The 27930-nt window shown below is 42.1% G+C and overlaps 1 protein-coding gene across 1 annotated transcript in view; it reads left to right on the top strand.

Moving 5' to 3' along the window:
• Positions 1-27930, top strand: part of PPM1H (protein phosphatase, Mg2+/Mn2+ dependent 1H) — a 131653-nt gene that overhangs the window by 91286 nt on the left and 12437 nt on the right. The window contains exons 6-8 of the mRNA XM_071552314.1: positions 5138-5256; positions 18884-18947; positions 20625-20732. Of these exons, the coding sequence (XP_071408415.1) occupies positions 5138-5256; positions 18884-18947; positions 20625-20732 (291 nt within the window). The remainder of the gene's footprint in view (positions 1-5137; positions 5257-18883; positions 18948-20624; positions 20733-27930) is intronic.

A 27930-nucleotide genomic window follows, 5' to 3' on the forward strand; every position in this document is an offset into this window, starting at 1 on the left:
CCTATTGATCACTTCAGCCGCACAGGAAGTTCATTAGGTCTTCTTTTCTGAGCCTTAATTTCCCTGTGGAAAGAAATCCATGGTATAATGAGTTGTTCAGGTGACATAAGTATCTCTGTATGAAGTCCTCCATCCTAGTCTTACACAAAGCTGTGCTTTAGCTAGTACTGGCTAAGTAACTAAGAGGGAAGGGAAACAAATGTTTTCCCTATCTGGCTCCCATTTTAATGCAGGAGCCATGCATCCAAGAATGACCTTGGGCATAGGTCTCTGGCATGGAAACCTTAAAAGAGCAAGTTGACAATCCAGTCATTCTGATTTCTAAGCAGCTCTGGGCATGGATATCACTGCGAAGGAGAACAGTGGAAGGACAGCATGCATCTGCAGATTTCATTAAGGCTGTGTGGCAGAGACAGACTTCTGTGTCAGGCAATTTGTGAGAGTATTGCAGAAGGCAATCAGTCCTTCAGTCAGAGAGCAGCTCTTAAGATGTAAGGCATGAAAGCTTTGCACCAGTATTCCCTTGGTCCTTCAGCTTCTGTAGATGTTCAATGCACCATGCTGCTTCCCTCCCACTGGTGGGCATTCTCAAGCCTCCTTTTCTTCTGAATTTCTGTGTCTCTTATTTTTAGCACTGTAGCAGGAAAGCTCCACACAGCACTTGGGAAAAGCCCTGGCTTCCTGTATCAGTGTATCTTGAGGGGAAACAAAATCCAGTATTGACTGGGAACTGCTCTGGTACGTTCAGCAGTTGTGCAGGCAATGGCTGCCAAAAGCAATTTTTTTTCATCTTTTGAGGAGACTATTAATTTCAGTGATGGTAGTCTAAAGTGAAACACTAAATGGCATAGATTTTGTTACTTATTCCCTTGGAAAATGTGTTTAAATGAATGATGAATTGAGTACTTCAGATGGGTACATTTCTATTAATTATTGAAGTTGCACTTTGGATATGCCATGTGAGGTCAGTGTGGTGTTAGTGTGTACCATGTCCTTGTGTGTAGCCAAGCAGCTCCTCAAAAGCTCATCAGAGATGGTGCACTGTGGCCACCAGGGCAGGTGTTATTGCTAGGAAAGCCTGGGTGGCCACCAGTGGTAGTGAGCCATGGGTGCTCTTCGTGTTTGGCACCATTCAGACAAAGGTTCCTGAGCCCAGACAGGCATGGGCTCAAAGGGGACCTATTCTTATTTCATTGCTCATGTGAGGATAAGGTGACACTAAGTCACCTGCTGAGGGGTTCCTGGGGAACCTGAACCTGAAGAGGAAATGCACTGAGGTCTTCTAAATGTCCTGTCAGGGCTTCAATTGCAAGTCAGATGTTACTCCTTTACAGATTGTGGCTCCCTGCATCACCTAGCATAGGATTGCTTTGGCCATCTGACACATTGCATGATGCTCTGGTAAAAGAGATGTGTGGTTCTATGGAAAGGGTCTTGGCCTTTCATAAGATGAGAGACCAGTCCAGGGATGGATTTGGCTTCTACTTCCCTCTTTCCTTCTACTACCACCTCTTTTAGTTTTAATCTCTGTTTGGCTTAAAAGTGTTCATATGATAATGGCAAAATCATTTGCAAAACTTCTGAGTGCATTGTGCTGTGTGTGCTGTTGAAAGCAGTAGTCCCATATAGTAGAATATCCTAATGGAGAAAAGGGCACAATATGATAAGAGTATAAAGTTGAAAGATATACTTGATATATAGAAAAACAACAATTCTGAAAATAACATAGAATGCAGTGAAGCCACTATTGCCAATGATGTTCCAGTGCAGTGCTGGAGGAGCTGGAAAAGGCATCAGCAGACCTTACTGAGGTACAGTAAGATACATGCAGTGTTTCTTGCCACCTAATTAACTGACACACCAGTGTGTAAGTCTAGGTTTATCTTAATTTCATGTTTGCTTTTCTGATAACCAGGAAACACAGCAGGAAGTAAATGGCCTTTTTAAAGAACCATGACTAATATTTCCTTAAGCAAAATCCATTTTAAACAACTACGGTTGACTGTGGCACATCCAGCCATGAAACACATAAAATGGCAGAGTACCAAAAAGACATGATGCAGGCTATGCCAGATTTATGACAGAAAGCTTTAATAGCTTCTGAAAGAGAAAATATGGAAAATGTTCCCATTCCATAACACACAGTAACAGCATTGTCTGAACATACTTCATAAGCTTACAGAAGGTGTCTAGTCATTATTTTTATTAAATTTCAAGCTCTCCAAGTGGTATTTCTGATCTGAGGTTCTTGCAAATTGAGACTAAACAAATTAAAATTGGAAAATACAGTGCCTCATCACAGATGAAATTCTGCTAACCAGTTCACTTACTATTTTGATTTCTCATTTGATCTCTTGAGGGAACCTCATGTTGTTTGTTTGTATGTCTTCTTGAAAGAAGGTTTTTAAAGTGTTGCTTTTTATTTATTTTCTGGTTCTACTGCCCAGCATGGTTTGGTTGAAGTGTAGAAGAGCCCTGCCCCATAATAAATGGGGAACAGTTCTCAACAAGTCCAACTGGAAGTTGCAGCTGAATTTTATAGTAGAACATTCTTTTCTCTGTAAAATTACCAATGAAGCATTAACAATAACCATTAAAAAAGAGTTAAAAACATTGAACATTAAAAAATAAAGCAAAGCCTAACAAAAATCACTATTTCTTCACATAAGAATTCAGATCACAGACACCAGAAGCTTCCAAATTGCTCTTTTCCCTCTGTTTCACTGACGCCAAAAATGTTAGAATCAAGTTAAGATCCCTAGATTGTAAATCAAGCATTGAGGCTTGGCTGTGGAAAAGAAATCTTATTTGAACATCAGCAGTCCACTGGTAACTGCCAGCTTTGTTAATCTTACTTCAGTTGTGACCTCAGACTTTCCATATGAGTAAATCTTTATGAAATGCAGTCCCTCCTCATCTCTTTACCTTTTCAATAAAGGAAATTCTTGTTTTCAAGTAGAAAAATGCTAAAAGCCTATAACGTTTTTCTCTGGACCTGTGATTCAGACTACTAGGTAATCTCACTATCTAAAGGTTAGATAACTTTATTTTGGTGTCAGGTAGGAGGGTTTATTTTCCTTAAACAAGACTTCTTGTTTTGTAGGCAGGCAACAGTAATCTTTAGCCAGAAGTGGTTTGTAATGTTTTAATTAAGATAGGCTGTGCATTTTTAAATGTGAACTCAATTGCCCTTTCAAAGCAGACTGACTTCATTGTTTACAATATCATAGACTAGAAAGAATTACAAAAATACCAAAAAACACCCAGCATTTTGCTGTCATGTGAACAACAAATGTCACTTGTGTTGTGATACATCAAATCATTAGGAATGTTTTGTCTTTTTTGCAACTGAAATGAAAATAAATAAAATGACAAGAAGAATCCGGAGTTCTGGAAGTATGAAAACCCTCATGTGGACTAATACTGCTGGACCTCTCAAAAGCCATTAGTGCTTTTCAACCATTTCTGTCATGAGAAACAGTGATCCAATTACGGGGTCCTTGAAAACAATATTTGGGTGGAATACAGGACCTTGGCTGACTGTAGGCTGCAGAAGAAAAATTTAATTCCCTTAACTGTACACAGAGAGAGAATTTTTTGGAGCTCCTGTTCCAGGAAGGGATCACAATGTCAAGATCACACTTGCCTGCTTGAAAGCCACCTCTTGAAAGTAGCATCCAATTTTGTTGACTACACACAGCAATCTCCCTCAGTCCTATTTCAGCCAAGCTCGAGGTGTTTTGTGGAAGGATGTCTGGTGACAGGAACAGAGACAAGCTGATGGAAGGCTAGCATTGTGATATGTTGAGTCTGATCCAGCTCCTATTAAATTGAGCGGGAGCAGGCTCGGCCCTTAAATGCAGGAAATACTTTACTGTGAACTATCTGCATAATACATGCCAGGTAGATCAATAAGGGCTTCCACTTCTTCCTGCTGCTCACCTTTGATGAGCACTAGATTCATGACAAACCCACAAACTAAGCCCAGCGCATTTCATCTGCCTTGATGGCAGCTGCTGCTGAAGATAAGACAGAGTTTATTGCCTTAACTGCCTGGATAAGGAAGAAGAGTTATCTGCAAAAAAGTTTAAAAATGCAACTTTTTTCAGTTCCCTAGCCAATTTGACTGTGCTTTCACAATAGCTCACTCACAATGTCGCTTTGGGGAGGGAGGGAGAAAGGCTTGTTTATGGAAGTATTAAAGAAAAAGGAGTGAGGTTTATTTCAGAAACAAGAAATAAAGTATGTTTAGAATTAACCTATTGTGTCAAGTGATCTGTGTATAAATTCAGTCCAAAAATTTACACAGTTGACACACTGCCTTACGATGCTCTCGAGTACAGTCAGATCTGGAGAACATAAGCCTCAGGCACGACTCTGGCAAAGACACCTCCCAGCAGAGCAGTACACAGCAGAAAGGACAGCAGCAGCATTTGAACATTAAAATAATCAAAGACACTAATTGTGCTTGTGACACAAAACTGCTGCTGCTTTTCTTAAAGCCTATTTTGCATGAAGGAAGGAGTTTTTAGAAAATAAGAAAATAAATTGCTCTGCAATTTGTGTTTATTTGCTGTGTCACGTGTGATGGGTGCAGCATGCTGAGCAGGTAAAAGGGGATGTTTTTCTGAAGGCAGTGACAGTTAAAGTGTGGTAGTAATGTTGGGTTGTGTGTGTTGTTGGCATAGCTGAACTGGGAGTCAAAAAGTTTGATCTTCACACACACTCCTCCAAGTCTCTGCTGGCTCCATGGCTGTGTATTCAATAATTTCCTTCTCTCAAGTTGATGACTTACAGAATGAATTGTGTTCTGTTTTACAAAGCCCTGCAGACTCCTTCAGGGTCAATGAATGAAATGTACTTTAGAGATCCCCAATTCTGAGGAGCAGAGAAAAGTTAAGGATTTGGAGGGTAAGAGGACTGCTCTGTTGCTGCTGGACACCAGGCAGGGTCAGAATTAGTGTATATGCACATTGTTTGCTGAAATGAAGCACATCATCTTCCTTATTTAAAAAGAAGAGTGAAGGAAGGGGTGGAATTTGTGTGGGAAGGGAGCAGGAAGGGATGGTAATGCTACCTCATTAAAAATAGATTGTCTTGTTTTATGTGGTATCTGTGGTTTGATTTCTGCCCACAGGCTTACATGCAGCCCCACTTGCTGGGAAATGAATTCACACATTTAGAGTTTCCACGGCGGGTGCAGCGCAAGGAAGTTGGAAAGAGGATGCTCTACCGTGACTTCAACATGACTGGCTGGTAAGAATGTGTCCCTCTCAGCATGGGGTCAGCCTTCTCCCCAGCCACTGCCTGCTTTGTATGTGTCTTTGATTAGTGTAAACTGATCAAACATGGAGGTGTACCTCTGTGTACTAAAAGAAAAGGCATTTCCTTCTTTCAGATGTGTCTTTCTTTTAGAAATTCACGTTTTAAAGAAGTTGACCTCCCCCCCAGAGCCAGGACTTTATTTTAATGTGGAAGTACTTAAAGCAGAGCAAGCACATAAAGGGGAAGATGTGCCGGGGGATGCTTCTGAAAGCTAAACAATTTTCCTATCTGGGAAGTAGCTTTTTATAAATTCTGGATCAGTGAGCTGTCATGCCTTTGCATGCTGAGGAATGCTTGCAGAAGGGTAGAACTGTCTCCCATACTCCAGGGCAGCTGACCCCTGATTTGGGTAATTCCTTGAGGAATCGTTTTAGAGATGAACAAAAGTCAAAACCAGCCTAAAATGAAAAGGCTTGAATGAACAGCACTGACTTAAAGAAGTGAAGACAGAATGATGATTATTTTTTGTCTCTGGATAAATGTCTTCATTGTTTTTTGTTAGTTGAAGAGGCTCCTTCTCAAGTGACTTCCACTCACTTGGAGAAGCCCAAATCCTTCCTGTTGTGAGCTCTGTGTGTGACCTATAAAGGCAAAAGCCCAATATATGTAAATGAGCTTTGTTTCTAAGTTGTTTATGTTTTAGCCTCTGCAGTAAATGTCCTTTCAGAGAGAGAAAGAATAGAAGGGGTTAAAAAACAAAGCCTGAATTCTTGTAGGTTTGGCAACTTGGATGTTGACATGCAACAACAGTTCCACATCACTTTTGATTTGTCCCATGCTTTATAGACCATATAGTGATGTTTTAATGGCAGAATAATTATCTAAGTTAAATATTATCTGGAGTGTTTGTGCAGAACATATAAATCTGGGAATAACCATCATTGTCTCTCATCTTGAACAGTTGCTAGTAGAATATGCAGTCTCACCCTGAAAATGACGACTTCACATTTTAAAAAGGCTACAGGCATGAGCAAAAGAATAGGAGCAGAATGAGAACATTGGATCAACTGAGGACTTAGACAGCAAAACATTTGGAACATCATGAGACACTCTCCCAATTTCTGCAAAACGATGTTTGTGAAACTCCCTGATGTCTCTGGAGGCATCAGTAAAGAATAGTTTCATGTAGACTTCCAAAAGCTCTTTTTCAAGATGTGACTTGCTAATGGGGAAAAAAAACCCAATGAAGTAGCCTTCTAGTTTGGGTGAGAGCTACAGAAGCATCATGGGCATAAACTTCCTGAGACGAGGGTAAGAACAGATTTCTTTCATCATGGTTGGAAGGCAAAGAGGGTTTCTTCAGGGTCGTGAGAGTTGGTTTGCATTTCCCCAGCTGGCTAGTGGTCTGGAAAGGAAATGAGGTTAGAATGGTAAAGCACTGGCCAGTGACACCACAGCTATTAAACAAGGACCATGAGGAACTGCAAAGAATTAAGTGATTTACATGAATGGGCATCACAGTGATCCAACTTGGTGTGGATTCATACAAAGTCAAGCAAGAAGAAGGAAAAATAACTATTTGTGCACACTAGAGGCTCCAAATGAACTTGTCAGCCATGTCCAAAAGCTCAGTGAAAGTTCTGCTTATTACTGTGATTTTTCCAGTCTAAATCACCAGCAAATGTTTGGATTCATATAGGGTTGGAAAGGCTAAAAATTAAAAGAAGAGGTAATTTTTTGTATCAGTTTCTGCCTCATTTGTGAATCTGTACATGGCATTTCACCTTATTCAAAGTGGTTATTGTATAGCTAATACTGTTCAGCATTAGAAGACAGGTAAGAAGGAATGCAAATTTTAAGTGTAGAATAATGACTAAGGTAGAAGAACTTGAGAAAGTTGAACTGGCACATTTGATTTTCAGTACTGGTGTGTGAACTCTCTTAACTTTAGCATATAGTGGGAGAAGAAAGTTATTTTCCTGTTGATTTTTCTGAATTTCCTGAAGTGTAGGACACATACTGATCCAGTTACAGATTCTAATACTGTCAATGCAAAAAATTGTCACCAGTTAGTACAAATATGCTTAGCTAAAAGCAGATATTGTGGAATAAATGCTTGAACTGACTTGAAAATTCAAGTCTGAATTGATTGCAGTATTGTCCCAGAAAGAAGTGGTCTGTGCCAAGCCAAAGCATGTGGAGACTTTGATGAGGCTATCTCTCCCTGCTGCTCCTTTTGACTTCTGGCTGGAAGTGGAAAATGGGGGCTACATTTTTGTCCTGAATAAAAGAACTGCAATCTTTTAACTGCTGCATATTGCACAGCAAGTGCATCAGTTACCTCTTTGTTGGGTTACCTCAGGACAATAAAATTGAGGGAATTGCTCTATTGCCATACATTTGTCTAAATCAGAGCCCTTCTAAATGAGGATCCATTTCTTTTTGTAAGGTATTTGCACAACATGTTTGTATTTCATTGAATTGTGTGCAGTGATCTAAGCAGAGAAAAAGCAATCAGTTTCTGTTCATGTAAAAGTCTGGGTCAATTTTAATGGTGGAAGCTGGGGACAAGACCTTAGATTTTCAGTTTGGTGGGCCCTCAGAGGTGATGGTTTGGAGTGGCTGAGGTTTCTTAGTGGTCATTTTCCACTTCAAGGGTTTTGCTTCTATTTTCTTCCTTTTCTAATTCATGGATTTAACTGATGCATCAGGACACAGTGGTTGAGGACATGTCTGTTTGTATTTGTTTCTGAGGACACTATTATGGAGAATAAATTAGCATATATATTCCTTTTCTAGAAAATGTCAGATGGAGCTTCGGCCAGCCAGAGCTTGATACACTAAAATGCTGCTGAACTTTTATCACATACAGTGCAGATGATCAGTTGTCTGAATCTTTTTTTTGGTCACTGACCTCACCATGTGTTGATGTTTGCACATGCATGTAGAGAGGTGCAGGTGATTTTAGGAAGAAACAGTCAATCTTACACTTAGTTACTGAATCCTCAAGTGAGAGAATGTAAAGCACTCTCTAGTCTGATGTTTCCTCAGGAAAATGAACTGTTTCATTTTACAATTGAGGATGCTTTCTGTGTTTTCTATTAGAAGCTGCATAATTTTTTTTCTTCATTTTTATCCTCCTCCTTTGCTCTGGAGCTTCTCAGATTCTCAACAATGGCTTGGCTTGCCCAGCTTGTTTGGATTACAAAAGGTTATTGTCTTTGGGTCTGTCATGATGCATTTGGCCCTTTATTTTTTTTCTGCTTTTTCTTTTTTTTTCCTGTGAAGTTTCCACACCAGCTTTGTCTCCACATCCCACAGTGGTAGCAGAGCTGCCAAGTTTCCCCACAGCGCTAGGACAACCACTGATCAAGCAATGTGTACCGCATCACTAGTCCAGGCTGCCTGTAACTGCTTTCAGACCAGCCTTTCCCTTCTCACTCCAGCTCTCCTACCCCTTGTCCTCTCTGCAGTGGCAGTTGTGATGAGAAATAATGCTGTATTAAATATATCTAAAATAAATCCTATTTTAGTGGAAGCTGACCGTGAGCTGTGCCTCCTGCCCCATGTGCGCTGTGGTTGGACAACCATTGCAATGTGTCCTGTAGCTGGCAAGGCATCTTAAGAGCAGTGTCTCCTGAGCAAGCCTCTGAGCTGTCTCAAGCCATAATTTGCTGACAGACATCTGTGTTACTGACAATCTTTCACAGCTGGGTCTCTGTGTTGGGGTTTTCAGGCCCATGGCTTGCAGAGGTTAAACTTTTGTCAGAGAGAAGTGTCCTGGTGACTTTGGTGAGTCCTGGCAACAGAAGCATCAGGGAAGACTTAGAGGCTATGTAAGCAGAGAGTGGCCAGTGCTAAAAAGGGGGGGGTGAGTAACCCAAGGTAGAAATGTATGGGGAGTAAACAGCAGACCTGATGATAACTACTCCTTTAAAGGACTGCACAGAATTTGTGCTCTCTGCCTTTTATTTAGAAGTTAAGGCACAAGTGGTCAGGTTTTCTTAACTTGTGGGTAAAAACAAGGCGAACAGTTTTGAAGTACTTTGCTTTGACTGTGTCCTAGACACCCTCCCAAAACCTGGTTTTCTGGTTGACTGTGTCCTCTACTGTGGCTCCTTGCAGAGTTCCCTTCTCAGCCTTCCATGGGGCTGGAGGAGCCATATAGTGCTGTACTTAACCAAAGGCATCCAGAAGGCACTACCAACTGGCATCAGCTTCGGTGGTTTTGAAGTAGAGAAAAGCCAGAACTTAGGGGATTTTACAAAGAGCACCCAACTTTCATGGGAGTTTCCAAGAGATAAGGTTTAACCTTCAGTGGAGTCATAATTAACGATCCAATTAGCGTAGACCTGTGCTTAGCTAAACAACAAATTGACAGGTTAATCCCAAGAAAAGAAACCAGAACACCATAGTTGGCAAAACCCACTGCAAGATCATACAGAGTTCATGAGGATGAGGAGCAAGAATGCGACCACCACCTGATGAAGTAACAGGATCTCCCCTCATAATATTCCTCAAAATGGACAGCTCCGCCCCAACTCCGCCTGCTATGAATATTATATTGCAATATTATAATTATGCATGAATATGTATGTAAGAATACTGTAATCCCTCACCAAAATGTATAAATACTGTAGCTTCTCACTGTAGATTTTGAAGCTCTTTGTCCGACGCTAGTCGGGGGCTTCCCAACGTTGTCTTAATAAATACCTTGCTGTTTATGGACTAAAACTTTGTCTCTAAACAGTTTGTTCTGCCTTTTTGGGCATCATATTCAAAGTTAGTTTTTTGCTCCAACTTGGAACAATACCAGTGGCCTTTCTGCTGCTTGCATTGGAGTTCTTTAAAAGCTTGTTTTCAGATCACAGCTTCAGCTTTTTGACTTGATTTTAGCATGGTAAAAGAGCCCTAGATAACAAGTCCATTTTTTGACCCGACTTGTTGGTGGCTTCCCTTGCCCTCGAGGAGCATGCAGAGTTAAGCTGCACCCCATTAGAAATCATCTGAGCTGGTGTAGTGTCCACCACACTGTGGGCTGAAGCCCAAGGCAGCAGTGAGCAAGGGAATTGGGCGCTGCCCATGAGCTCTGTCTTTGTGGCAGCAGCGGAGCCCTTGCCAGCTCCTTGTCCCTGTGTCTGGTGAGGAGGTGCTGTGGCACACGGGGTTACCCACCTGAGGGTCAGCCTGTGCTGGGGAATTGCCTGCCCACATGATTTATTCCAAAGCAGGGAACCTGGTTCCCTGAGGCGAGCACTAAGCAAAACCCATTTTATTCTAGAGTCAATATTGTCCATTGCCTGGAAAGCTGCCAGCCTGCTCTGTGCTTGCCCTTTTCTTTTCAACAGGGAATGTCTTTCAGCCTCTAAGCATCTGATTAAAAAAGCAACTTTGCTTTTCAAGCCGTTTTATTTTGTTTGGGATGGATGCCTTTTGCTTTCATTGTGCAGCCTGGCTTGCCGTCTGCGGTTCAGACTCTGGCTCACAAAAACCAGGCTCTCATTAATCACTTATTGGGGATCCAGAATGCCCTGGTGAGAGCCAATGTGCATGTTTTGCTTGGTAATGTGTCAGTTGATTTGAACAAATACTGCCAATGTGGCCACTCTTATTCTTTATTGCTGGGCTCAATGTCCTTTGACAGTGCATTCAGGTAGCCTGCCCAGGAGTGCCTGAGCAGATTGAGAAATGCCACAGAAGTGCTTTATGGAGCTGGCGCCTGTGTTGCACCCTCCTTTAATATAAATTGATTTATTGAATCAAGCACAGAAGCCCTGCTACAGAAACCTCAGGCTATAGTCTCTGGAGAACCACCTAATAAAACAGCCCCAACTGACACTCCTCATTAGCTTTTCCACCGATCCCAAGGCAGTATTTAAAGTGACAGTGTCCCTCTTTTTGGCCTGAATTTATCTTCTGGCTAATGCCTGTGGGTCTAATTAGCTTAGCATTATTAGTCTTATTCAGATAAGCTGTATTTCCTAATGGCTTGATTCCAACTTGTAAAAAGTAATTGGAAGTCTGCAAACCTTGTGCTTTAACCTGCTTGATTGCGCCTTTTAGCCAAATTCATGTAATTTACAAAAAGTTGTCCTCCCCCCCCGCTTTTTAGTTGAGCTTTTCTGTCTAATGAAACCTTCTGTGCTTCTTCTGCTGAAATCCTGGCTGTATTGTTGTGTTCAAGACCTCAGCCATATTCTTTGTACAATCACCAGGGAGAGATCAAATTTTAATTTCATAATTACTTCATGAGAAATCAACCTTTTCCCCTGTCATGCCTGGTATTAATTTCCTTCCAGCAACTTACATTTTCATAATTTAATGATTATGGGACACCTTTGCAACACTGAGCCTTTCAGGAGGAGAGAGAGAGAAGATACCATTTTTCTAGCAGAAACAGTCATCTGCAGCCACTTGCCTTGCTTTTTGTGCTGTGCTCTTGTCTCTCATTTCAAGGTAGCCGGGAGCGGGAGAGGACATGTCTCTTTGGTGCACACAACTAGGGCAGCTTGCTGGGTTGTGCCTGGGTGTCTGGGGCACAGCTCTGGGATGATGAATGGCTGTTTGCAATGTGCATGTTATGCATCTTTTCAAGATCTGCAGCCCTCGCTGCAGGAGCAGCAGGAGGTGAGAGCTGACCTGCTGTGTACAGCACATCTCCTGACAGTGACAAATGGCTCTTTCCCCCAAGTGCGTACATGCCACAGGAGCTGAGCCAGTGTCTTTGGGACAAGAGAAAGCAGAAACAGGAAAGTAATAGGGCTGCAAAAAAAGACAAAACTGAAGTCTGAGATAAAGCTCTTTGTAAATGGCCTCCCTTGGGCCAAGTGAGAGTGACAAGAATGAGGTTGGGCTGAGTCATGCTAGAGCATCTCCTTCTGGAAGCAGTGCATCTGAGACCTGTCTCTGCCTGGACTTTGCTGTGGCACAAGATCAGGTACCACATATGCAAGGGCAGACAAAAGGCTCCCAGTCTGATTTATCAAAAGGAAACTAAACTGAAATGAGGTAATCGTCAATCTCAAAGCTCAAGCAAAAACAACTCTTCCTCCTGGTAAGGTGAAGTCTCTTCCCCCACTCTGCTTTCTCTGGCTTCCCCATCTGCACTAATCTGACATAGCCCCAGCTGGGTCCTGAGGAAGACTTCTTTCTTCCCCTTGTCCCCCAAGATTGATTTATGGCTCTGTTTCTGGCCCTGAGGAGGCCCCTTGCTCCTCAGAGGAGTTTCCAGCACTGCTGTGGGATGGTGAGGTCTCTGCTTGATGTGTCTCACTGCCTGCCCCATCCTACACTACAGCAATTCTTCCCAGAAGAATTTGCTTTATGATTCATCCTTAACAGCAAACTGTTTTGCTTCCAGGGGATCATAGCTAGCAAGTGTGGAGCAAGGAATGTGAGTTTAACATGTAGCCTTTCTCCCATCTGCCTCCTCACATCCTTTCAACAAGTACAGCAAAATATGAATTTACAAACAAGTTCTCTCTCCATCACAGTGCACTAAGCCCATAGGGTGTTAACAGCCCACTTTACCTTACCCCTCTAGCTCCAGAGGAAATTGCTAACAAACCTTCCTGTTTGTCTTCTTAAAGTAGAAAAAATGAAGCAAATTTTAAGCACTCAAGACCACGAATTCACTGGGGGGAAAAAAGACCTGGCCTGCTGAGACTGTGGCAGAATGTGGGCCCACTTGATGTGCAGCTGCAGTGTCTGCACACAGTTTCTGTCACTCAGTAGTGGAAGTTCAACGGGTCACAAGCAGTCAATGAAAGCATTTGCAGTACACTTGCTCTGTCCCTCCCAGCCTCCTGAGCACTAAAGTAGCAAGAGAGAATACTTTTAAAATACATTCACTTAATTTTTTTCCTGATTGGTCTTTTTTTTTGGGCAAGGACCTCTCTTAGATACTTGAGATCCTTGACTATCCTGTTCCTGACTTTACCACTTTCTTTTAATGCTTCATTAGAGGTGAATGGACTAAAAAATCAGCCACACTTTAGGAAGTGCCTGAGAAAAGATTCTGGTGCTTGAATCTTTAAAATGGGCTGGACAAGATGGATAGTTGGTTCTGCTTAGGAATTACTTCCACAGGAATATGTGGTGCTGGGGCTCTCCAAAGTACAGACTCCATCTTATAGCTATATACAACAGTGAAGGCTCTCTAGAGGTCCAGAGCTTATGGATCAGTCTGATTCGACAAAGCTAGAGATCATAATCAGAGATCATATGTTAGTATGAGTCATGCTGAGATACTTATTTTTTATTTTTCAATTTGTAGATGGATAGACAGAACTGGGATTTGCAAAGTGAAGCATTTGTACAGTTTCAGGTTCATAAGAAGTGGTTTCTCAATTTTCCGAGAGTGATTTGTGTTTTAAAACTTGTGTGTCATCTTCTTTACATGAAAGAATCCTGGTGAGACTATCTTGGTTTAGAGTAGATCTTCCCCTAAAAACTGTTTTGTGCACATTTGCGTGGGTCTTTAACTGATTTGGATTTGCCATAATCTTTTCTTTTAACAAACATTATTATAGTTTGTGGCTTTTATTATCTTTGTTTATCGTAATTTTGCTTCATTAAACTACACGTCAGACAAGCAATAGGGGAAGGATGCAGAGATGCTGGAACATTAGAGCTAACCTACCCAGAGGGTACTTAGTATGAGACAGTGCTGTCTGGATTTAGAGACCCTGACTCTACAGAAGCACATGTGTAACTATATTTTTTAAGATTATGACTGAGTTGAGACATAAATTGTATAATTTTCAGGGGCTCTGTGCCTAATCTGCACTACACATCTTTTGTTCTTGATTGAAAGCACACACTTAAACTGGTTTGATGTCCATAGTTCCCTAGACAGTGCAGATGAACAGTTCCTTTTGGGCTGGTGATTTAAGCTCTGTTATCCAAAGGGTAAGCTCCAATCCGCTGATTCCCTGTGGAGGAGGGAAAATAAAGAAAACATTTCTATCAAGTTTTGTGTTGCTTAAACCTGGTTTTCTGTTGGTATGATCAAAGAAAGTTGAGGTTGGGGAGGAGGTTAGTTGGGGTAGTTTTGTTGTGAGTTGGGTTTTTGTGGGGGAGGGGAAGGGGGGGGCAGGTGAAGGGTGTTTGGGGATGGTCCTAGGTTTGGGGGTTTAACAGTGGTACCAAAGTGGTGCTAGAAATACGCCAAATCTACAAACATCTCAGAGATACTTTTATCCTTGTACTCAGTATGAACCAGGGCATTTCTGAATCAGTAGTCCTTTCTCCTGCTTGCTTGCCACAAGTGGGTTTATTTTGTGCTTCAAGCTAAAGCCCTTTGATGGAGATTTTTTTTTTTTGCTCTTCCTTAGATTTAATTCTCAGTTTACTATCAGGTGTCACTAGCAGAGATGTGAAACAGACAAACTTCCTAAGGCCAAGTGCCATAGAAAAACAGAGCATAGAGTCTTGGTTCTGCTGTCATGCACAGAACTGAACCTTCCAAGTCAGGGTAGATCGCCTTTTTGCCACCATCTGTTGTGCCTGGGCATGCCAATGCAATACTTTTCATGACCAGTAACCTTACACAGTTTGCTGTGAAAGAAAACATAATGTGGATTTTGGTTTTGGTCATTAACAACTTCTACTCTTCTGTGAATTTGTATGTGCTTTCAGAAGGCAAATTCTAAGAACAAATTTTATGGCAGGAGAACTCATAACACATGTAAGACATTATCTAGACTTTGGCTCTGAAACCTGCATGTGGGAGCTGACCGGTTTTTCAAGTTCTGACCCAGCAATATGCAGGTAACTTTGATAATCTTTTATTTAAAAGTGCCTAAAGCACTGCTAATGACCTCAGCACTGTGTGAAACTTTTGTGGATTGTGCTGTGCATTTAGCAGCTTCTGGTGATTTGTTCACCACGCATTTAGAGCAGATTTTGGTTAGCATATGAGTAACATCATGTCAGTCCTAGTTCTTTTGCTCTGACATCTCTTTTGGCTCCTGGTGCGATTTGGCCCGGTTTTCCAAAATGTTGATCTTGAGTCCAAATGTAACTTTGTGGGTGGTACATATGTCAAGCCCTAGTTCAGTATTTTTGGACAGCAGTAGCATTTCATAATTCTTTTGAAATGAAAAGAAGAAACAAAGTTAACTGAAAAAAATGCAGCTTAGATCTAGCTGGGCACAAGCTTGCCTTTTCTACTCCCCCTCTGCTCCCCCTGTTTTTCCATTTGGAAAAATAGAGATTTACGTGGCAGAAGCACAGAACAAGCTTTAGGCTCATTCAGAGCAGGAAGCAATAACATTACCTTGTCTTTATAACCTTTCTTGTCATGCCGTGGTGGCCACCAAAACCTCCTGGGGTGTGGATGAGGAAGATAAGGGAGAGTGGAGGTTTGCAGCGTTGTATTGTTAAAACAGCGAGCTGGGTTGAATTACATGGAGGGCTGAATAAGGCCGTGTTGGCACTAAAAAAGCCAAACCATTCCCTCAGGTTCTCTGTATGTCTGTGTTTGATATATCTACTGCTGTATTGTGTCTTTATGTACAGCCCACCCTAAACACATGAAAGTATAAATGCAACTTTATTACATAAAATCAAGAGAAATAGTCCAGAAAGTTGTAGCCTGTCTGAAATAAACCCACATGCAAAGTACAGGAGCTTTCACAGGGCATAAATTAAAATGATCTCCATAGCTTCCTTCCTTCCTTCTCCCCAGTGCAGTTGCTGAGCTTCTAGCTGAAAAGCTGTCCATCCTTCTCTTGCAGCAAACCACACACTCGTATATTATTAATTCTGTTTCTCTAGTAATGCAGGACATGGGTGCTTTTCTAGCATGTCTCAGTTTGCTTTTCAATGTGCCTGTGCCACCTCCACTGCTGTGGTTGCAATTCTGAGCATTGGTTTTTAAGTACTGATAATTTTTCAGGCAATAGCAACATCAACACAAAAGCATGTTTGCAGTTTGACACCCAAGTTCTGAGCCCAAGAGGTGATTTGCTGTGAGAAACCACAAAAGAAATCTCTGTAGCTGTCTGTGCCTCCCTCATTTGGTTGCATAGCTTCAGGAGGTCATAGGCTAGCCAGCTCTGTTCCTAGTCTGCTGATGGAACAAGTTAGCTGCAGCCCTTGCAATCAGTGTGGCCTCTTCCAACATCCTTACACCGCTGTGTCACAGTTGAAGGCCCTAAGGACAGTGGTCCTTATAGTGGTTCCCCAAAAGATGTTGGACTCGGCAGTGGGGACCATTCTTTTGAAGGACACTGGCCTAAATGATACTTCTTCCTTCTCCCTAAAGGTGCAGTCATTGTGAGGTGTTATGCAGAAGAACATAAGGAGAAAGAGGAGAGAGACAAAAAATTTGATCCCTGTTTTTGGCTACTACTTACAGGGCAGTGTAAAGTATTAATTAAGTATTTGTAGTTATCTTGCAGATAAAATCATTTGTGGGTAAAAAATAGGTTTATTTTTTCTTTAAAAAGGGGGCGGCAGATGCTTAAGTCACATCATCTCCATTTTGTTTCCTATTTTAACAAATGTGTACAATTTGAAAATCCAGTCGGAATGACTGTCTCCTCAGGCTTGTGGTTTGATTAGTCATTTCACTCTGATGCCCAAAACAGACTCAGCTGATATCCTTTTTCTTGGTGGCAGAACACAACTGACTATGCAAGGAATAGCTCAGACTCCTCAAGAAGGTTTTGCCAGGGCTCCTGGCCCTGTAGGTCCAGTTGGAAGCTTTGGAACATGTTTATGAGTAGTCAGGGATGGTAAAATTTTTGCTCCATATTAAAACCAGGGTATCCAAGTTAGTGAGGCAGATTTGTTAGCTATTCCCTCTTGGAAATAAAGGAAGGAACAAGAGCAAAGTCCATGACTGACTCATCCTTCCCAACAAAGTGCTATTCCAGGATTTAAACATCATAAAAATATTATCATGTTGGCTACTTGTAGTGTTTTGTGCCTCTTTGTTTGGTTTAAGAGCTAATTGATTTGCTGTCCCCAGTACAAAATGCCATTTCAATGTCTCTTATAGAGATGCCCAATTACTATGTTTCTATACTAAGATATTCTTGACTACGTGGTCTCCCGTGAAGCACCCACTGTGTTTGCAAACCTCTCTTGTTTTCATTTTGGGATTTCAGACATAGTAATGTTTTGTAGTATGGGAGAGGAGTCCTCCACTGTTGTTTCTTCTATGTATTTTGGTTGCTTTTCCCTTTTTCCTTTCCCCTCCTCTCGTGCCCAAAAGCCTAATATGAGCCCTTCCTGAGATTACTGGGAAATGTATGTAAAGGTGGGACTTCAATGTCTATGCTACTCTCTTAACTCTGAGACCTGCCTGGGTGGTGCAGCACGTTCAGCTGTGTACTACAGCACCATTTATTGATCACAGGTCTATGCCATAGTTTGGTGAAGGAGGGGTAGTTCAAATACGACATAGAATTTCACCCTTTATTTTGAATTTCCTGATGGTTTAGGTCACAGCCTCATCACTGCTTAAACCTGATCAAATGTGACTCCCCGGAGCTCAGCCCAAGCAGGGAGCCTGAAGAGCTGGAGAGCAGCAGGGGCTGGCAGTGCTGGACCTGCCGCGGCACCTTCTCCCCTCCCACGTGTCCCTTCCACTTCTGCAGAGAGCGCTCGCTCCTGCACTTGGGATGACTTTGGTATCACCCCAGGGGCTTTGGGCATGGATGAGCCAGGAGGGAGGCACAACATGCAGGGAAAGACTGAGGAGGAACAATTTTGTGCTACAAATGGAAGCATGTGCCTCTGGGACGATGTACTTTAACAGAACAGACACCTCAGTACCTCAGCTCGAGCACACCTTGCACAAACCACAAGACTCTACAGCTTATGAGAATGACTGTCATCTTTTTTTTTTTCTTTCTCACTGGCAAAATTGTTAACCTTCTCACCTCATCAATGTCAACAGCTGGATGTGTGAAAGGTAGAGTGCCCAGGCTTGTGGTAAACAGAATCAGAGCATGAGCACTTCCTTCTCTTTTGTCTTGTCTATGGGAAAGCTGCTGTGAAATGTGAAACCTCTGACAACCTTGACTGTTGCAGTCAAGGTCAAATGAGCACTAAACGTCCTAAGACTCTTCAGCACATGAAGCTTGTCTCAGTTTAAGTGGTCCTGGAAGGTGAGAACAGGATCAAAAAGCTGTTTCACACCTTGACTGTGTCTGCTGTGACTGTCCTCTTGTTGCTCACCATTTCATGTTTACAGTATGAATCTAGGCATTGGTTATTTCTTGATGGATTTGGAATTGTTTTGTTTGGGGTTTATTTTTGTTTGGTTGTTTGGTTTAATTACACTGTATTATGGTATAGCCGGTACTATAGCCAATGAAATCTTATCTGATTAGGATGTTACTGCAGTCCACCTCTTTCTTTGCAAGCAATAGGAGCAGTTTGGCACGTTAGATATTTCTCTGTCTTCACTTTTCCCTTCAGTGAAATGGATAATTATTTACAGAAAACCTTTCTGTAGAAAAATATATTTACATCTTGGCTCAAAGACAGAGTCCCTAGGAAAAATAATGATTTTTTTTCTTTTTAAATCACAGCTGCTTGTTTCGGGCACTGGGTCACTAATTGAGTGCAAGCTATTTAAATGTTGTTTGTCCTCCCCCCACAGGGCATACAAAACCATTGAGGAAGATGACTTGAAGTTTCCTCTTATATATGGAGAAGGCAAGAAGGTGGGCACATTTGCTTTCTTTAGACCAAAGGAAGAAGGAATTTTGTGCTGTTTATCACTCAGTTTAGCCTGCAGCAGTCCAGTGTTTTCCACTCAGTATCTCTTTATTTTATCGTTTTGACAGCTTTAAAGAATATCTTGGTTCTGTCATAAATCAGTCTCATGTCTGGGGGGTGGCAGGGAGAGCTCAACGTACTAAAAAGCATTTTTATAGCAAACATGGTCATTTGTTGTTTGGTTTGCTTTTGGTTTTCTCTCATTTTAAATAGGCTGCAATGAGACTGTCTAAATAATTGACTTAAAATGTTCCTGTTTCATTGTAAAATATAACTAGGCTGGATGAAGATAGCAACATACCTTATGTTTGCTGAAACAAAGCAGGAAGATATTTAGTAGTGCTTTGAGATGCAAAACTCTAATTTAGGAAGGGGAGGGATCAGGGCAGAATTTGTAAACACCCATTAACTGTATCTTCTTTGGCTAGTGTATGTGAGCTCACTGTTGAATTTCTCTGATGTGTGGAGATTGATGGTTTTTCTTGAAAGGCACAAGCGCTGTTCTGTTTGGGTGTACTTTGTTTCCAGCTCTGTGATTAAGAACAGTGAAATCATTAGTATTGGTCCCAGCAAGCTTAGCTGGATGCAGCAATAGGATCAATATAAGGATGCAGTGGTGTCAGTTTGCTGGTATTTGTGTGCTTGCTGTGTTTCTAAATAGTGCTTCTCTGCTGCATTAAGTTCTTATCTCAATGCATAAGTAGACACTTCAAAATTAGTCCATGTGTTGAAAGTTCAGACCTGCGGCATATCTCTGAATTTGGTTAGGTTTATAATTATTTCCAAAATGTTTCATGCACATCTTTTTAATTTTCTTTCTTATTGCCTTATGGAGCCAGGAGTTAGTGAGGCACATAATTTTGAGGTAGTTGCTCGCTGCTACTGGTGCTGTGAGCTCCCTTGTTCAGAAGCTGCTGTGGCTAAGCTAGAGTTTGGGGGAAGCAATATGCACAGAGCAGAGAGCAGGGCTCCCTATAAGGTTCCTGCCTGGCCAGTCCTTGGAAAAGAATTGATGAAGTAGAGCCCAGTGCCTCTTGGGACACAACTCATGTCACAGAGGGAGATGCCTGGAGACAGAAGTGATAGACCTGAGGTAACTGCAGACCTGCCGTAGGCTGACTCTCCACAGAAGAGCCCCTGTCACCTCTGTGTTCAGCAATTTAAGGCAGCCTTTGCACTTTTCCCTGGTAGAGGGAGCAACATGTGAATAGGAAAATGCTAGAAATTCCTTACGTGAGTAATTAAGCTCCTCATCCTCTATATAAAACCTGTTTACTAACAGTATAAATTACTGAAGGAATGCTCTCGTAGACTGGTGTGGATAGTGGGGTGACCGAGTTGGGTTTCCGTAGTCCCAATCATTACAGATGGTCACAGCCTAAAATGGATGTACACAGAGTGGGATGTGGATGAATACAAAGCTTGGAATAATGACAAAAATGGAGATGACATGAATGTGAAAAAGCCTTGACCTTGATTAGCTATGTTAAATCTAGAGTTTCTGGAATAGAAAATGGAATTTATCCCTAACTGTAGCAGTTACAAAGTAGGAATGTTATCTCTTTCCCTATTGACACAGTACAAGTAACAAGATTTGATCCTGTTGCTTTATTTATTTCCAGGCTCGGGTTATGGCCACAATCGGAGTGACCCGAGGACTGGGAGACCATGACCTGAAAGTGCACGACTCCAATATATACATCAAACCTTTCCTGTCATCATCTCCTGAGGTAAAACAGCCAAGGATCAACTATCTGATTTGTGAGAAGGAAATAAATTTACTTAGTGTGCTTATTTGTTCTCAAATCATCCATTCTGATTGTGGTCCAGCCCAGTTAACATGCTGCCCTTGCCAAAGGTGCAGCATGACAGTAACATCCACACAGTAGGAACGTGTAAGTTCCCCAGCTGTGTGCCCTGGCTCTAGTTGCTCCACATCCCTGGCAGAGCATTGATGCCTTCTTACTCCCTGGTCTGTGGTTATCCCTGTAACCTTGCCATTCAGTGTGACAGACACGCATCTCTCTCCCCACCTTCATGTGCTCCAGCTCCTGTCAAGGCTACATCATGCTGCCTTCACAGAAGGTGTAACTCTGTGTACTCTAGATGGATGTCTTCCACAGCAGCATATACAGAGGATACCAGATCAGCTCTTAAGCTAGAAAATGGCCCAGAGCCATAGGAAGTGTAATTCATGCTTCCATCTGTCTGCCCCTTAACCTTCAGTTCTTAATTCTTTATGATAGTTTTGTGCAAACACAAAATAATGACAATGTCCATTCCCAAATGATGGTGTAATGAGGAAATTGTGCAGTGTTCGGGTTAGGGGTTGTTTTAATTGCCTTCTTCATTTTGAGCTGCCTTGTCACAAAGAATTCCATCCAGTTTTTGACCACCAGACACCTTGCAGTGAAGGATATCAGACTTTCCAAAGGGATTTGAATATATTTGTTAATAAGGAATATGCAAACCTTGGGGGTTTTTCCCCTCTGTAACTGCATTCCTGTCTATGTCAGGGAACAGATATCATATTTTTCATAAAATAGTAAGCAAGGGCAAACCAACTGATGACAGCACAAAGAGAGGCAGCTTTGCCTTCATGGTCCAAATGATGGAAACTGTCCACTCTCAATGGGCTTGCTGAAGTTTTAAACATACCCAGTATTTGATCTTGAATTTATTGCTTGCTATAGCAGTATGAGAGAATGAAAACACAGAAATTACATCAAACTGCTAGGAAGGAGCAAAATTATGAAATTAACTTTGTTTAGAACATCTTTAAGACAAATTTGTCTTGAAGGAGTGCTTTAGGTTGCTCAGAGAATCACTGGCAAAGCTATCAACAAAAGCAGGTTTAATATTAAAATGAAAGTGTGACAAAGTTGGCAAGGTTCACTCTACTACTTACTAGATGGTTGAAGCACAAGGAGAAAAATTGGACTGAATAATCTAAAATAATCAATCTAAAACTAAAGTCAACAAAAATTATCCATGTAGAGGCTGGGGACAAAAATGAATAAGGATTGGAAAGGGTAAGGATAAAAAGGAATAAGGAAGACCCTCCCACTGACTCACAAGGTTCAGAGTGGTCCCCCTTGCCAAACTTAGCCCTGGATTTGACCAACAGTTTAGGCTTAAAGGTTTTAACAGCACCTAAACTTAACAACATTTAATCAATAGCCTAATTTAATGAATTTAACAAAAGATTCTATAGAATTTACTATAAGCATAACAGTAATTCACTTACTGGCTTAACTTACTGAGGAATCTAACGTACATGAGAATCTAAGAGAGCAACATTCATAGTACGTTTGCTACACCATATTCGCATTTGTGCACACACAGACATACAGGAGTATGTACAAGGCATATACCTGTGAAACATTCCCCTCGAGTTCAGTGAAGTACCCGAGTTGGATGCTTTTGCATCTTCTCAACGTGCAAAGGGCTGAGCCTCGAGCAGTGGTGTTGTCAGCCCAGGCTCTGTCACTGGCATTCGGGAACAGCCCTCCCACTACAGCAAACGTGAGAGTTCGCTGCCTCCGAGAGCCCTGCTCAAAGAGCGGGTGCTGCTCACAGCCCTCTGCGGCCCCGGAGAGCTCAAAGGGCTTCAGTTAGGACCACTTTTTGTAGGGTTGCAGGAGAATAGCCTTCAATCAGAGTAATTTGCTGCTCTCCCTGAAATTTGGGTTGGTAACTTTCTTTGAAAGTTCGGTGACTTTGTTATAATGTTGTTTCATTTGGGTTGTTGTTCAGGAAAGAAAAACAAGTTTCCAAAGCTGTTTGAAAGAAACCAGAAACTTACTGTGCAGCGTAAGTTCCTAGGAGCAGACAGTTTCTGGTAAGCTCAAGAGGAGTTTAGCCCAGGTACAGTTCCTCAACTCTGAAGCCTAATGAGCATTTCTGAGATTATAGTGTGGCCTGAGGAGGGGCAGGGAGGAATGATGCACCACCACAACCACCCCGTGACTAAAGTCAATCTCATTTGCTCCACATAGTGGCAGTGTGGTCGTCTGTTGTCTGTGTGCTTATAAACAGAGATATAAATTTTATATATGTATTTATTATATATAAATTATATATTAAAATTCCAATTATAGAAGTAAAAAATTTTAAAAGTGCTGAGATATTCTGGCCCTGAAGATAAGGGAGAGATCTATAGAAAGCCCCTCCTTCATGTTTCCTTGCTATCATTTGTGTACTTTCCCTCTCCCCCTTTGAATGTGACCTGCTCCTGTTCTCTTCAGACAGGCAGGCAATAGCTCTGGCCTCATCACTGTGATGGATTTGTTTAATGCCAGAAAAATTATGCAATTCTACCTGTTTATTTTTCTTTCTAGCATGCTGAGACCCAGTGTTTCTGGGGTACATAATGGCTGCAGCACAGCATCCAGCAGTGTCATCTCTGCCACTTGCTGCTGCAGTATTTGTCTGTGTGTATAAACCAAGGCTTCTCATGGGCTTTTCTGATTTGTGTGGAATGTGTCCATACATGTTCAAATTCTGGAATATGACATCCAGTTTGTATGCTATCCACGTTTCAGGATCTCTTAACTGCTTTGCAAAAGGGAAGCAAAATAGGCTTTGTTTCCACACCCCCTTCACAGCTAAATTCAGCAGAAGTGTACAAGGGCAGGAGGTGGAAAGAGAGATCCAGCCACCTTAATTTAGAGATACTGGCAAAAAAACTCCCTTGAGTATTATTAGGAAAAAGCATATGTGCCAAGTTGCTTTCCATTGCACCTCCTTTTCTTATTCATATTTTCCTTCTCTTCCTGGAAAGAGCCCCAGTGCTTTAACTCCTTGTGTTTTTTCCCTGACATGCTTTGTCCATATGTGGACAGTGCACCTTGTACAGAAATCAGCATTAAGAAACAACATCTTTATGCAGCCATCTGGGAAGCTTGGCACTTGGAAGCAAAGGCAGTGGCATCAAGCAGCAGTCATATTTGGCCCTTGTGCAGCATTGGATTTCAGATTGTTTATATAGAGGTAGGGAAGCACAATGTGTGGTTTCCAGACCTGGAAAAGGGGAGGCACAGGAAATTAAGGCGCACAGTGAGTCGTGACAGAGGGAGGATCCAAGTCCCCTGGCTTCTGTTTCTGTGCCATAATTACAATGTCCTTTCCCAAGTCAGGGACAAAGTGGTGAGTTTTCAGAACATTTTACTTCCAGGATGACAATGCTCTGGTATGCCATATCCACCAAAATTTAGCTCAAGGAAAGGTGACCATCCCCGAGACCACATCCAGAAATAATAATAGTAATTTGAGGGTGGTGTGAAATAATACTTTGATAGCGTGCCAGGCTATGGGAAGAGAAGTCATGCAGCCAAGACTGACAAATGTAATCAGTATTCAGTGGCTCAGCTGTTACGAGGCCAGACTTGGAGGACTTCTGCAGGTTGGTGAGCTCTGGAGATTTGAACCTCTGAGAATGAACTGGAGTAGCACAAAGCAGCCAAGCCATAGCTGAGGCTCTCTGGCATTGAATTAAATATTTATTTTTCATAATGGTACAGTTAATTTGAAAGCTTTCAGCAGGAAATTCTGCTTTTCAAAGCTTAGTAAGAGCTACCTTGTTGCAGCAGTAAAGCAGAATTTTATCCTGAAATTTTTTGAATGGCAGCTCCGCCATTTGGTGGGGAGAGATGTGGCTCTGGTGACAGCACTTTGCCCTTGCCAGCAATGAACCTGAATCCAGCCACCACAGCAAATGATAAGAAGGTCATGAAGGAGTATTTTTCTTTTACCATTATGTTAGTAAAATCTTTCTGACAACTCCACAGATATGTCCAAGGAGACTGTTTTGGATTCACATCTGCGTTCTGGAGAAATCTTTTGGAATTATGCTGTTGAAAGGAACAAGCAAGGCAAATACACAGAGAAGTACAGTATGATCAAAGGTAGTCAAGGCAGTTTCAGGAAGCAAACACCACACTTTAGTGGCTTGAGGTCCTTCGGGTTATGTCTACAAGAGAATTAAAAAAAAAAGAATAATAAATGCAGTAGATGCTCTTGCAGGAACACTTTGATTTCTGAGAAAACATTTGTGAAATTGTTCTGCATCACAGGTTATTAATATAAAATATATGAAGCTACAGAGTAAGTGGAAAGTTGGCACAGTCTACTGGAAATTGGCTAAAGGGCAGGAAACAAAGGGTGGCAGTAAAAAGCTAAAAGGAGATTAATTGGTGAGTGCTGCAGGGAGCAGTGTTGGGACCCGCTTCTTATTATTTACATATAAATTACTTGGAGGGTGATATTGAAAGATCTTGTCGTTTGCTAGCAAAGCTGCACTGGATAACACTGTGCTTAAAAAGGGATGATACAATTAAGTAAGGGCTTAATTTATTAAAGTAGCCAAGTTGATCAATAGTGTAGGCGAGTGAATACAGGCTGTTGTTCAGCTCAAGTTCCCCTGAGGCCAGATGCTGAGGAGCACCTCAGGTGGCTGCAGGCTCACATGTCACTCTGTTGTGAACGGGTTTTGATCTGCAGGGACTCTTGTTGGCTGCCTTTTAACAACAAACCTGGCAAACAAACCATAGCGCCTTCGCAGAGCTGCCGTGGTCCCTTTCAGCAGCCAGAGGCAGGTTTTGTCTGATGGGTAGATCCATTTGTAAATGTAAATATAAAACCAGCCCACATCTTTGTTCTTTGCTTGCCCAGAGCGGTTTTCTCAACATTCCTGACTGCGTGTAGGTGATAATAGGAGAAACAAATACCTGGATGGAATAAAGATGTTGCATGACAAACTGCATTACACACATTTCGAAAGATGTGGTGTGTGACCATGGACTCTAGTGGTGTGGATCCACTGTTGCCTATCAGCAGATCCATAAGCACTGGTCAGGTTAACTAGTACTATCCTATGTATAGGATATAAGGGAAACCCAGTGTGTGTTGTCATGGCTGCCTCTGCTGCTGAGGTTCTGCTGCTTCTTTATAGTTGGTTTTTACATTTTGTGGTTACTAATGCCAAGTTTAGCTAGTTAACATGTCAGCTCCTTTACATCAAGTAAGACATCAGCAGATAGTAGAAGTATGGTGACTAAACTGGGCTCCCTTGAGGACTGCCCTGGTGCTTCAGAAAGATAAAGAGTGAGAAGCTTTACCAGGGCAGCACAAGGGGCTGGTAGGCTGGAGGGAGTTGCTGAGAAGGCTTTCAGGGCAGCATGGGAGTCAGAGAACAGTGCACAGGTGGCCCAAGGCATTTGGGGCAGAGGATGCAATTTCTGTGGGACAGTAGCAGGGTTGATGTCCGGCTGCAGAAGCAGCGATTCATGAGGGAAAGACTGAAGATTCAGGATGGCATTGTTAGAAAATTTGTTAAGGGTGCAGCAGTAGTTAAGAAAATATCTGCACTGCCAGTCGTTGTCTGGCCAATTGTCACCTGCACAAACAGGGCTATTGAATGCTGTTTTGCCGCATGTGCAGTTTTGCACAAACTTGTGTCACAGACAGAACATTGCTTAAACCTCGCTGTTTACTCCCTGAAATACAGCTACAGGAGGGAGACAGTCACTGCGAAGGTTGACTCTAGAATTTGAAAAAATAAAACAAAATAGTCCTTTGCACTGCAGTCAATGAGCTGCCTTTGGTACTATGGGGCTTTGCACAGTGTGGGATGTGCATGGAGTAGATGCTCACCGAGCCCTGCCAGTCTGAGCTTCTGCTTGGTAGTGCTGCCCAACGTGTGTGCCCCCAGGAGCTGTGCTGTCACACTGCTCCATGTCCTGCTGAGAGCACATGTAGCTACTGTAAGAAGTCCTCATTGACCCAAGTAAGAACTAGAAGAAAGCTTCTAGCAGAAAAGTGAAGGGTTAGGAGCTGGCTATTTTCTATGTCTGGACAAGGTGGTCTGTGAACATAACCTGAACCTGCAATAGAGTGGACAGCTCTAACTCCTTTTTGTCAGTAACATACTAGGGGCACCTACAGCTGTATTTTAGAAATCTGGGGAAAGACAGAAAGAATTGACTTAAGGTAACTGGGAGACAGACAAAGCTGCAGTTCAGTAAACATTTTGTTGCATGTCCAGCTGGTCTTTGTATGCAAGAATCTTACCTGAAGGTGCCCCAAGCTTGTCACCTGTAACCTTGGCACTCTCTTTTCCTTGGCCTAGGATCCAGCCTAACTTCCCTTTTTGCTCATTCCACTCTTCTCTGCACCTCTTCTGACATCTAGTTCCTTCTCAATGCATGCCTTTCTGGAGGTGCTCAGTTCACAAAGCTTGTCCTTTTAGGAAGTACCCTAGATTACCCAATAAATCAGTGATTGCAGTTTTTTCCTTTTCCCCCAAAATAAAACATGTTCTTGGTGTTGCTCTTGCATTTTGACCTGTGGATTGGCTGCAGATAGCTTTGACAAGTTTCTTATCTGCCCCAGTGCCGCTCCCCAGTCATACAAGATTGTTCATTTCAGGAGGACTCAAATCACTGATGCATGACTCTAGTTTCCCACCTTTGCCTGGGTTGGAGAGCCATGGCAGATGTGGTTTTCCTGGTACTGATGTTCAAAGCCTGGTTAGCCCTATGAAGGGCTTGGTGCTGAGTGCAGCCCTGAGCATTAACCCTGATGTTTTCTCAAGTATTTGCTGGTCCCCAAGAGATCTAAGCAGAATGTGTGCTGCATACTGATGGTTGTGTTGGCCCACTTACCCTCCACAACACCCCAGTGATTTCCAAGTTGAAACAGTGGGCGTTTAAGAGACTGAACTAAATTCTGAGAATGGGGGCTATGACAGCTACTGATTTCCATGCAATGAGCTCGAGATGAGAGCTATGCTGCATATAGGGATTTTTCTATATTCCCACTCAGTCTGAAACAAGGAGATATGCTCTAATGAAGAGAGTATCTTGCCTTGAATTTAATCCCCTCCAAAGTCCTTATTCAGCTGCTACCTTAGATAATGAAGTGAAGGTC

Source organism: Pithys albifrons, chromosome 3 (genome assembly GCF_047495875.1).
Source record: "Pithys albifrons albifrons isolate INPA30051 chromosome 3, PitAlb_v1, whole genome shotgun sequence".
In the NCBI taxonomy this organism is placed as follows: Eukaryota; Metazoa; Chordata; class Aves; order Passeriformes; family Thamnophilidae; genus Pithys; species Pithys albifrons.